Here is a 12,308-nt window from a genome sequence, read left to right on the forward strand (position 1 = left end):
TCCTTAGGAATTCTACAATCTGTGTAATCAGTTTTCGTTAGGTAATATTTATATTTGAATTTTAAATTTTAAATAATTTTTAATCGTACGATATACAATAAACGAACATGATTATGAGATCCTTAGTCAATGGATCCGGCGAGGATCCTGCTTCTTTATAATTGTCGTATCATATTATCCATCACTTCATTAGAGTGGGTCAGTTTCCGCGAACCCACACGTTAATAACTTGAGAGTAAGATACTGTCGTGGCTTTACGTCCTTCTCCCAGTTTTGCCTTTATTTTATTGGTCAGCTTGTTCCAGTTTTCACACTGGAGAATAAGACAACAGCATCCTGTACAGTAAAGGCAAAAGTGTGTAAACGGTCCAACAAAAGTCAAATACAAAATCCCAGATAAGGAAATCAAGGCGAAGATAAAATTATGGAGAAGTTTTTGTGCAAATTATCGGAAAATTATAATTGTAATTACTTGTATTTTATTTAAAAAATAAAATGCATTTGGTTTTTATCTGGTGGTGTATGTCGGGAAGTATCAATGCTATAGTTTTTTTAAAACGATTAGTTGGTAGTTTCGCGATAACATTTTACTTTTTTTTAGCAGAAAAACTCACAAAAGTTCAGCTATCATCGCATGATTCCATAGTGCCCTTGTTTGGTAAGAATTCTTAGTCTAGAAACTTGTCATTTGTGGTTATTTAGGTGAAACAGCTAGACGTTTTAGAGGAAATAAATTGCCTAAATTGGCGAACGTATGTGTTACTCCTCTGTCAACCAGAAGCCCTACATTGTTTTGGATATTTGCGACTTGTAATAATAAACTAGTTGCCAACTATTGGTTGGAATTCTTTTTAGGACCCACGACATACGAAACCAACACATTCTTCCACCACACGATAAATACCAATTATTTATGGTTATATATTGTTGATTGTGATATTGGACGACTAACTGCAAGAAAGGTTGGGTTTTGATGTACGTATTGCGTACCGACCTTCCTACTTCCTAGAGCTAGTTGACGTTCAACTTAGATTTGCAAGCGTGTTGGCTGATTTATGTAATTTATTATGTATTTTATGTTCCTGAATGATTGATTTTATTACACAAATGAGAATTAGAATTATATATTCTGGTTGTTGGCTTCTTTGTGTTTATGAAAACAAATTGATAGCACAATTATTTTCAATCCATAATTCTTTTATGTTTACAAATACATATGAAGATTAAAAAAGTGTGCCCTCCTCCGCAAGGTTTGTTCAGGAAGGGTGAGTTAGGGCTTAAAATCAAGCCAAAGGGTGTAGTTGATGGACAACATGTGAATATTTATGTACCCATTGTTTGTTACGAGGGATGGAGGAGGTTAGGTTAGCCGAAATATAATTATCGATATAAGGACGTTGGGTGCTCTTAATTTTTTAGGTAAAAATGGATGAAAAAAAAAAGTTTCAAGCCAATATTCGAGGCACCACGACGCTGAAGTAATCCATGTTCATCTTCCTCTCATACACTCATGATACTTTTAGAAATTATAATATACTTGCAGACCATGTCGACCCTCCCTATTTAATTTTGTAAACTAATATATGATGTATATAAAAAATCAGGAATCAAACTAGAGGAGCTAACTGATCCGACACATATTCGTCTTTTCTCTTTCCGTTATTTACCTTTTTTTTAATTTCAAATAAATAAACTTATCACATGTTAAAAAATTAGAAAACAAACAGTCACGATTGAAAATGCAATACTATGATTAATAATTATTAATAAATTTGGAAACAAAAAAATGTTCAATATGTTTGTTATATAGATAGAGTAGGATTCTCTTCCCACAAATCTCCTCCCCATTTCTCTCATTCTCTCTCACTTTCCTTTTTTTTTTTTTTTCTCTTCCGATATAAAAAATTAACACAAGAAATAACTTAATTGAGACCGTTTAAATAAAATAAGAAAAATAAAATAAAATTTAGAAGAAAAAAAAAAATCCTACCCTCACAGAAAATAAAACCGGTCAAACTCGCTGAATAAGGATTTAAGAATCGGAACAAAATATGCACGACTTTGATATTTATACAAAAATTATAAACACCTTATTCAAACCTACCTAATTTACAAATCAGTTCAAATAAGAACCCAATATATACCAAGTCTTGACATTATTCTCATCTACTTGTCTCTCCTCCTCCTCCTCGAATTATTTCTTCACCGTTTTCCTACCAACGTTATCATCCAATACAATCACAGATATAGAAAAGCTTAACTGGGTTTCAGACAGACAGACAGAGATGAGTGGTGACGATCACAGCATGATCGTGGAGAGGGCACTAAACAGCCTAGGCAAAGGATTTGATTTGACGTCAGATTTCCGACTGAAATACTGCAAAGGAGGCAAACAAAGATTGGTTGTGCTCAACGACACCGATAAAAGAGAACTCACAGTTCCTGGTTTCAGAACCATTCAGAACGTCTCCGTCGACATTAAATGTGACAAAGGCGACCGTACTCGTTACCAATCCGATATCCTCACCTTCAATCAGGTATATATGCATACACAACCTTTATTTTTCTACAAATAATAAAGGATCAAATTAATTATAAACGAAGAAGAAGGTTAAGGTTCTACCGTAAATTTAATCAATTACTTATATTAGTGAGTATAATTCATGCAGATGTCGGAGTTTTTCAACCAAAGGTCGAGTGTGCCGGGGAAAATCCCATCAGGGCTGTTCAACGCTATGTTTGGATTCGACAGCGGTTCGTGGGCAAAGGATGCAGCAAACATCAAGCACTTGGCTCTTGATGGCTACTACATCATATTCTTCAATGTTCATATTGATAGATACCCTCTTGTTCTCGCCGACGAAGTCCGTGAGTCCGTTCCATCCACCTGGGATCCTCCTGCCCTTGCAAGGTGTGTATATATGCATACCATTGTTTTTATTTTTAATATACAATGAAATTATAATTTAAGTTAAGATAAATCTAATAAATTGATATCGAACTAATCATTTACGAAAATCAAACATAAGGCCTCCTAGTTACATGTGAAGAGAAAGAATACAAGACTATAGTACTGGTAGTCATGCATCAGTAATTCAATTAAGATTGATGATATGAAATTTAGGGTTTTTACTTGTAAGTTATTTTTCACGAGGAAACGAATTTTGAAGGTTTTGGGTGCCTCCTAACTCTCCCACCATGCCAGACTTAATTACATCCCTGATTTTAACTTAAACATATGTTATACAAAATTGTACGGAGCAACTGCAGCTTTATCTTATTGTATATGATAATAAAATAGAAAAAATAAAGGTAAAAAGATGGTTGGTTTCAAATAAGGTTCAGATATTCTTGAATTATTCAAATATACTTGGTTTTTTTACTCACAAATCTTATGAATTTATTTAGATGAAGATTTTTTTTTTCCCAAAAGCTAGGCCTTAATTTTCGTACCAAAAAAGAAAAATACAGGACCACTTTCTTTCTACTTTCGTTTTTTGTTAGAAGCTAGCCATAACATTGTCAACTATGTTATTAATTAACGCGCTTTTATAAAGAAATCCCATGTTTTCCCCACTAATTATGCAAACTACGATGCCTATGATTTGTGCCTTGTGATCTTGATGTTGTTTGGCAATCAATAAAATATATGTTGTGTATATATACACACACATAAAAAAAAAAGCAAATTGACGGCGAGAAATATATATGCCATTATTGGATATTGAAATACTGTCTGACCTACTGACTAGATTTTCCTTGGTTTTGGCCATTCATCCACATGCATGCATGCTTGATTTCTGTTTTCTTTGGATAAAATATTTAATAGAATTTGACTTAGTAAAGTTGGTTAGAATATATAATTTTCGTTCAAGAATTTTATAGGGCTCGTTTAGAAGTACTTTTAAAATTATTGAAAACGTTTTTGGTGAAACTAATTTTGATTTCCAAAAGCACTTTAAGTGATTTTTGGAATAAGTAATAGATATGTGTTTCTTACAGGAAACACTTTAAGTACTTTTCTAAGATCAACTTGTATTTTTACTAAGGATTGGTTTCAAATACATTTTTATCAAAACATTTTTCTGTCATTTTAAAAACATTTCCAAACAATCTCATATTTTGTAGAAGGAAATATATAGTCAACATTTCCAGCCACATTGAGATTTGAAAAACCTAGTTTATACTAAAAGTGTATGTGTACATGTACTGTCTCCCATGGGGCTTGAAAATTAGTAGAAGTCACATAATTGGGCGGTTCTCTATTATAGCTGTTTTTACATTGTGGACCGTTCCTATTTGGACTGACCAATTCTTTGGTTTTGGAATATTTGGCTGTCTGGTAAACATGTACTGGCTACTGGGACGTTACTTACCGGACAAAGAATTTCACAATCTTAGGATCGTTATAGTCCAGCCGTTGTTCACCGAAGCTTTTACTTTTGTCGATCATCTCTTTATAGATCATTTCACTACACAAAATCTAGTTTACCAATTCCGCTCAAGGGGAGCTGCAACTTAGCGTTCTGCTCAATTTAATTTGTCTAAAACTTTTATCTTTGAATACCAGACAACCATTTTGCTCTTATTTGACATTAACTGTGTGCACATTTGACAGATTCATTGAGAAATATGGCACTCACATCGTCGTGGGATTGAGTGTTGGGGGCGAGGATGTTGTCTTAGTAAAGCAAGATAAATCTTCAAACATGCAGCCATCGGACCTCAAAAATCACTTGAATGAGCTTGGAGATCAGCAATTTACAGGGGCATGCAGTTTCTCCCCATCACACTCCAAATCCAAAGACCAAAAACACAAGGTATATAAATGTATAGAAAAGTTTTTTTAACGTGCAGTGTCAACGACATGTGATGCACCTAACGCCCATATTATATGAATAAATATAACATGATAATTGAGTAAACATTTGTCACATCACCAACAAATTAAATATATATATATATACAGGGAGCTTAAGGGGAGGGATCCCCATTTTTTCAAAAAAAATGGGGACACGCTCCCCACCGTTAGATTGACTTTAATGAAATTGTGTAGTTGAGATTAAAACACAGGCCATAGAATCTCAACCACATGATTTCATTTAATTCAAATCCAACGGTGGGGAGCGTGTCCCCATTTTTTTGAAAAAATAGGGATCCTTCCCCTTAAGCAATTCCTATATATATATATTACTCGCTTACTATATACAGTTTTAATCCTCATAATATTTGAGCCATAATAATATTTGCACATGGTTTAATTGCAGGCACCACAGACAATCAGTGTCTTTCATGATCCTCAGTTGGCCATTAATGGCTTCTCAACCACAAAATCAAAAGATGTATGTAGGTTCTACTATATATTGCACTACTAATATGGATATATACTACTCATTTTAATGAAAGGAGCATGCATTAGGGAAAATTAATCAGTCAATTAAAAGATTAGCAGTACTTGTCATGACGACGTGGCAGATGAATTTTGCAGGGTATTAGTGTGATATTCTATAAAAAAGGAGGCGATCTGCTGGCCAGCAGCCACTACGAGTGGCTTCTCACAGCTCCATCAATGCCGGACGCAATTCAGTTTAGTTTCATTCCGATCACTTCTCTGCTCAAAGATGTGCCAGGCAAGGGTTTCCTGTCGCATGCCATCAACCTCTATCTTCGATGTAAGTTCAATTTATTTGTAATGCCTTTTGCGTTCTTAACTAGTTTTCATCACATGAGTTAACCCAGTTAGTTAACGCACTATGCCCGCTACACCGCACCATATTCAATTCCCCTTTTCTGTTAATTAGAGTAATTCATAACATTGCTTAATTTATCCTTTTAATTTTGTATGTGTTACTTGCAGACAAGCCTCCAATAGATGATCTGCAGTACTTTCTGGACTTTCAAACCCACAAACTTTGGGCTCCTGTTCTCAATGGGTTGGCTCTAGGCCCAGCCTCCAATAGGAAGACTCGGTCCCCTGCAATCCACGTCAACCGGATGGGTCCTAAACTATATGTAAACTCTGCGCAAGTTAGGGTTGCATTTAGGCCTGTCACGGGGATGCGCTTGTATCTTGAGGGCAGGAAAGCCAACAGGTACTAGTACTTCTGCATGAAATTCAATTAATTATCACGTAATCAACTTTCGTTATTTACTGTTTGTACTTAATTTTAAATAAAAAAATTCAAAATGACTTTTAGTCGCAGAATATACGATGAACATATAAAATATGAGAATCCCTGAGATCCTTACGGATAGAATCCGGATGGGATCCAAATCCTAAAAAATGGGATAGAAAGGGATGATAAGTGTCAAAATCCAATAAAGTGATAAACTGGAATTGTTGATCACGATGAGAAACCCTAATAGTACAACGTTATCAAGCTATGTACATAATGATGAAAAATGCCTTACTGTTACCTGATCTCAGGCTAGCCGTCCACCTCCAACATCTATCAAACACACCATTCATGTTGCAAAACAAGATAGATGACACACCAACATGGCGAGGATCGGATGAAATTGCCGACGACCGCTACTTTGAAGCCATAAACCGGAAAAAGATTTCCCATGTGTGCACTGTACCGGTAAAATACGACCCCAAATGGATGTCGTCCAAGAAAGATGCGTCCTTCATAGTGTCCGGGGTCCAGCTTGTTGTAAAGAAGCATGACACAAAGAATGTCCTCCATCTTCGGCTCTTGTTCTCCAAAGTCTCAGATCATTTCGTTGTCCAATCAAATTGGACTGAACCACCGTCGGAACATTCCCAAAAGTCGTCATCGTCCGGTCTCTTCAGTGCCATAAGTACATCGATTTCGGGGAGTAATTGGTCGAGAGATAGAGTACTGCCCGATGATGATCGAGTGATTGTGGATTCGAGTGTGTTCCCGACAGGGCCTCCGGTGCCGCTGCAGTTACAAAAGTTTGTGAAGTACGTGGACATGTCACATCTGTGTAGGGGCCCACAAGACGGTCCAGGGTATTGGTTGGTCACTGGAGCTAGGCTCAACTTAGTGAAGGGGAAGATAAGTTTGCAAGTCAAGTTCTCTTTGTTAAACTTATGTTCACCATCACCATCAGTCACCCTCCGAGATTTGATGTACAACGTTGTGGATTTGGAAGCATAATTTTTTAATTCTTTGGTAAACTATAGCACAAAAGCTATCTAGCTTATACTCTCTTGAGTTTGTCGCTCTAAAAATGTATAGAGTGTAGAGTAATACTTTAAGAGAGTTTTATTTTACAAGGTTGTAGATAATTCAAATTTATCGGACTCTTATTTCTTAATACATTTTCAGAATAATTTGAGTGCACTTGTAAGTAACTATCCCCTAAACCTTAAAATTCTAATTCAACCGATTGCGTGTGATTTTTTCACTATATTGGCCGCATTCTTGAATTCGAGTTCAAATTAATCTCTTTTTAAACTATCGTGTGTATAAAAACAAAAGCCGAAAAACTAGAAAGATAGCCAACTCTTAAAGGGTTTATATGCCCCTACTACGGTTGCTAAGATTTACTTAGTAAATTAGATAGTGCATATATATACATATATTAATCATGATCCCCCACACTACGACACCCAACCTACCTGCCTACGACCGTGTCCATATAATAGGCAGTATCTATTCTGCCATACAATTACAAAGCTAGAGCTACGGCGAATCTTTTGTCTCCAACCTTAATTATATTACTCCGTTAATTGGTGCTTTATTTTAGATCACAATATCGAATACGATTAATAATTTAATTAGGTGCTACATCCATGGTGATTGGTGAGGACCACCATATGCTTTAGCAGATGAAAATATTTTTTTTTAAGCAGAGCACCCGTAAAATATGAGTTCCATAACAAGTAGTCAAGAACACAAACACAATATTACCTCAGGTAACCGTTAATAATCTTGAAATCTAAACCCTAAATTAACGTTGTTGGCATGCTGGCTACAGTTATTTAACCTGCTTCCTTAAAGTCAACAAATCCAGGGACACACCATTTCGTAAGCAAATGATCTAATATTCAAACCTGCTCAAACACACATGCATTACATATAATGGCGAATAAAATTCCACATCGAAGCTAAGTGGTTAAGTTAAATATAATATCGGTAATGTTAGGAAATATTATCAACATTAATTTAGGAAATATCTAAAGAAGTAGCCATCTATTTAGTGTTGTTGAGATGAAGAGTTACTGTCAATAGCCTGTAAAAAAATGGAGAATGGCGCAAGGGCAAACTGAGATTAGTGCTTCAAGCTTTAGAAAGTTGTCATGTTGTCATGTCGTTTTATGTTAAGCTTCTGTAATATATAAATATAGCATGGTCCATAACCCTAGCTAGCTAGCTAGCTAGCTAGCTCTTAATCTCACTCTCACCAAATTGTCAATATATTTAAGGATGATGATCGTCTATCTGGCCACATTTATATTTATGCTAATCGTACACTTAATTTGTTTAAAATACTTACTAATTACTGAAACCCAACAAACCCTAAAAGTGGTCCTCGATCAGCCGAACATTTCAAATATACATGTATATGTTCTATGTATGGCTAGCGCCTTCCCTCTAACCTGCAGTATTATCATCGATCCTTTTTAAATAAATAATAATAAACATGAATTTTTTTTTTTCAAGAACAATCTTGAAATTTGAAGTGATAATACAATTAACTTGGCTATAATTATGTTTATGTTAACGTATATGCTGGGTTACATATATATGTCATATACGCGGTTCATTACATGGCCAAAATGCACGCTTTGAATATGAAAAGGACGGCAAAAAATAGAAAAAGAAAAAGGTTTGGAGAAAATCAGGATTCATTAATTTAAAAGCAAGCAAATTCTTGACAAAGGTTTTGCACAGAATTACAAATGCTCGTTATATAGATTCATATGGTTGACCCTGAGAAAGATTTACTTTGCCCTATATAGATTACATGTAATTGTTTAAACTAGGAAATGATATATGCTGACAAAAAAAAAATGTTTTAAATATTATTCAAGTGTATTTGTCTTTCTAAATATAAAAAGTTTGGACTTTAGAATGCAAATAAAAATTTTAGAGTACCAATAACAATTTTATCTATATATATTTGACTTATTTTCCCAGTTTATTTAAAAGTGTGAAATAACAGATTGAGGTCTTTGTAATTAATATAAGGTAGTGGTGGTACCAACACGTTGCATGAGCATTTGTTCCCCTTGGTCCTTGAGTTGTTCTATATAATCCCACGCCTACTAATCTCATTCTTCACAAATCAAATCTACTTGCCTCTATAAGCTTCTAATTATATGGCAGAAGGGGATCGAACGATGTTGTCGGGTTCAGCTGATCCCATGAATCTCAACGGAGATCATGAAAATAGAGCGAAACCGGTCACAGGTCCGCTGCCTATGAACGGTGGAAATGGCACTTACAGCTACTCCAAGAACTCCTCCTACCAGGTATAAATCCCATGATTTAATATGTATTTAGTTTTTTTTGTTTGTTTGTAAATATATATCATGCATATCATGTATGCATGAAACCCTAGCTATGTAATGCATGACCTCGACTTTACCAACTAATATTATGATCATGTGCATGCTATACATATACACATATATATACACGAAGTTTCATTCTCCTAGACTCATGGTTCAAAGAAATTATGATCAACCACCGTTCGATCTCAAATGGTAGGTGATCATTTAATTTTTGTTGTTGCACTTTAAAGTCGAATAGTGAATGACCATAATTTTCTTAAAACATGCGGTCAAGGAGAATGGGAGTTTATACAGACATGCATGATATATAGTTTCTATATCAAGCTTCAGTTTTGGTTTTCATTCGTTGCCGAGACCGTATGGCGCCCATGTATATATTTGCTACCTACAAGCCTAGCTAGCTAATTCCTTGCCCTACGATCTTGCCTTTTGTTTTTTTCTTAAATTCTTAGAATACCAGGGAATAAAGGGCAAAAGAACAATTCTGTATTTGGGAGTTTTACTTCTTCTTTTTTTTCTTTCTTTTTTTCATAAATTTTGACAATATAATCAGCTCCATCCATTTGCATATCGGGTTCTCCATTAACATCCGAATATGTGTTTTAAAATTAACAATTAGACATTGGTTGCTTTCCTATAAAGATTGGATTCACCTCCACTATAATATGGATGGTACTGAAATTTTTGTAACATTGCAATTGTGATACATCGTCATTTAAAATCATCATCATTGCCATATTGGGTATAAGTAAGGTAATCTTAGTTTTAGGTTGCCCCCACTAAAAGAAATTTCCAACTCCATCCCTGACTATTAACATATTGGTTTATTAGAATGTTGGACGGACAAAACGAATTCATATCCTTTGGTTTTGTATTTTTTAGAATTAGTACTATTTCAGATACGAGCTTAGGCATGTTGGTTTATAGAGCAATTTGCTTCTCTTCTGCACTCAAGTTTAAATCATTCTCCTCATAATTTAGATGAATTTAGTGTAAAATTTCACTTGTATTAGGTTAATGGTACCGTTAATTTTGTAGAAAGAATCTGCTGATCTTGAGAAGGGAAAAATCATTGAGGAAATTGAGGAGAAGCTTGATATGAAAAAACTCTCATCTTTTTCAAACACCATTTGTCTAGCAGACTTGGGATGTTCCACTGGACCAAACACTTTCATGATAATTCAAGAAATACTAGAAGCTATGCAACGCAAACACCGATCCCAATTATCCCAATCATGTCCCAAAGCTGATCAACAGTACTCTGATGATCATCAAATGCCTGAATTTCAAGTCTTCTTTAACGACCTAGAGGCGAATGACTTCAATACCCTCTTCACCTCTCTCCCACAAGACAGGAAATACTTTGCAGCCGGCGTGCCCGGTTCTTTCCATCGCCGTTTGTTTCCCGAGTCGTCTATCCACTTTGTACATACCTCATCTAGTCTTCATTGGATCTCCAAGTCGCCTGAAGTATTGCAAAACAAGGACTCTCCGGCGTGGAACAAGGGCAGGATTCATTACACAAGTGCCCCGGATGAAGTGGTTGATGCTTACGCGGCGCAGTTTGCCGAGGACATGAAGAACTTTTTGAATGTTAGGGCCACAGAGCTTGTGCCTGGAGGAATGATGGTAATGATCTTGTCTGGAATCCCCAAAGGGATGCCTTATTCTGAAATCCCAGCGGGTATGTTGTACAATTGTATATCGTCTAGCCTCATGGATATGGCAAAAGAGGTAATATCGATAACTCATTATTTATAAGCTCCTATAATTTACATTGAAATATTAAAATAACTTTGGTGTGTGTGTTAAAGGATATCACATAATGGACAAAAACAATGAAAGTCGAATTTCACAAGCTGAGGCTCTAAAAAGTGAAGAGACGCCAACAAGTGTTTTTACTTGAAAATATATGTTGATAGAACTTTTTACAATTCTTTAGGAAAGAAAAAATTCACTAACTGAAATGTCTTTATTGCTCTCTAATAAAAAATGTTTTTATTTTTGATATTTGAAGCAGAACCATAGATTTTCCTTCTCTAATTTTTTCCTCAAGGAGGTGTTTTAGAAAATAAAATAATTGTTGACCCACGTACATAATAATTAAAAAGAATAACATAATTATATACAGTTAAAACAGAGATGACTAGAAAAGAACAATTGTATAAATTCATGTTGGAAAATGTTGTATTTCCTTTTCTTCCACAGGGAATAATTGAAGAAAGTGAAGTGGATTCCTTCAACTTGCCATATTATGCAGCCTCGTTAGAGGAGATGGAGGAGATAGTAGAGAAAAACGGGTGTTTTAAGATAGAGAGAATGGAGTCGTCAAACCCAGCAGCATGGCTGCAAAATCGTCCAGTTGACATACCAACTTTGGTGAAACATGTAAGGGCTGCAGTGGAGGGGATGTTTGCCAGACACTTTGGAAGTGAGGTCATGGATGAAATGTTCGGAAGAGTGACCGATAAACTTCTAGACATTTCCGACCTCGTAAACTCACGGCGCGACGAGAAAAGTCAGTTGCTTGCTGTTCTCAAACGCAAATGATTCTGACTAAAACTGAAATATTATTGCTTCATCATCTTATTCAAGAAAATAAAAGGGAACAAAAGGAGAGAGATTGGAATTCATCATCAAACGTAAATGCTAGTGTGTACTTGATAAAGCCTTATCCCAATTATCGTCAAAATACTTATATTTATTTTTCTTTTGTCGTCTACAGAAACAATCATTACAACAACAAACCCTTATTCCACTAAATTTTGTACAACAACATGATAATTCAAGAATTTCAAACTAACCGTCATTATAGAAT

At 35.3% G+C, this 12,308-nt stretch overlaps 2 protein-coding genes across 3 annotated transcripts; both read left to right on the forward strand.

Moving 5' to 3' along the window:
* Nucleotides 1–2,096: 2,096 nt before the first annotated feature.
* LOC103451528 (MACPF domain-containing protein At1g14780) lies at nucleotides 2,097–7,313 on the forward strand. Of its 2 annotated transcripts, XM_008390935.4 has the most exons (7): nucleotides 2,097–2,537; nucleotides 2,670–2,911; nucleotides 4,619–4,820; nucleotides 5,268–5,342; nucleotides 5,489–5,672; nucleotides 5,858–6,092; nucleotides 6,428–7,313. In XM_008390935.4, the coding sequence occupies exons 1-7, from the start codon at nucleotides 2,286–2,288 to the stop codon at nucleotides 7,125–7,127; spliced, it is 1,890 nt and encodes a 629-aa protein (XP_008389157.2). In that variant the 5' UTR covers nucleotides 2,097–2,285; the 3' UTR covers nucleotides 7,128–7,313. The 2 variants fall into 2 exon arrangements, with proteins under 2 accessions (XP_008389157.2, XP_008389158.2); XM_008390936.4 differs by lacking the exon at nucleotides 5,268–5,342.
* Nucleotides 7,314–9,248: 1,935 nt separating this feature from the next.
* LOC103452233 (loganic acid O-methyltransferase-like) lies at nucleotides 9,249–12,197 on the forward strand. The gene is made up of 3 exons (XM_008391751.4): nucleotides 9,249–9,448; nucleotides 10,529–11,224; nucleotides 11,699–12,197. Exons 1-3 carry the CDS (start codon nucleotides 9,296–9,298, stop codon nucleotides 12,038–12,040), a joined length of 1,191 nt encoding a protein of 396 aa, XP_008389973.3. The 5' UTR covers nucleotides 9,249–9,295; the 3' UTR covers nucleotides 12,041–12,197.
* Nucleotides 12,198–12,308: the final 111 nt, after the last annotated feature.

The sequence above is a fragment of the Malus domestica genome, chromosome 13 (genome assembly GCF_042453785.1).
Source record: "Malus domestica chromosome 13, GDT2T_hap1".
Taxonomy (NCBI): domain Eukaryota; kingdom Viridiplantae; phylum Streptophyta; class Magnoliopsida; order Rosales; family Rosaceae; genus Malus; species Malus domestica.

Excerpts from the sequence above, each read along its gene's own strand:
- LOC103451528 (XM_008390935.4), top strand. The coding sequence starts at position 2,286 with ATGAGTGGTGACGATCACAGCATGATCGTGGAGAGGGCACTAAACAGC. Across the intron at positions 5,673-5,857 it reads CATCAACCTCTATCTTCGAT|ACAAGCCTCCAATAGATGAT; the intron begins GTAAGTTCAATT and ends TGTTACTTGCAG. Across the intron at positions 6,093-6,427 it reads GAGGGCAGGAAAGCCAACAG|GCTAGCCGTCCACCTCCAAC; the intron begins GTACTAGTACTT and ends ACCTGATCTCAG.
- LOC103452233 (XM_008391751.4), top strand. The coding sequence starts at position 9,296 with ATGGCAGAAGGGGATCGAACGATGTTGTCGGGTTCAGCTGATCCCATG. Across the intron at positions 9,449-10,528 it reads CCAAGAACTCCTCCTACCAG|AAAGAATCTGCTGATCTTGA; the intron begins GTATAAATCCCA and ends TTAATTTTGTAG. Across the intron at positions 11,225-11,698 it reads TCATGGATATGGCAAAAGAG|GGAATAATTGAAGAAAGTGA; the intron begins GTAATATCGATA and ends TTTCTTCCACAG.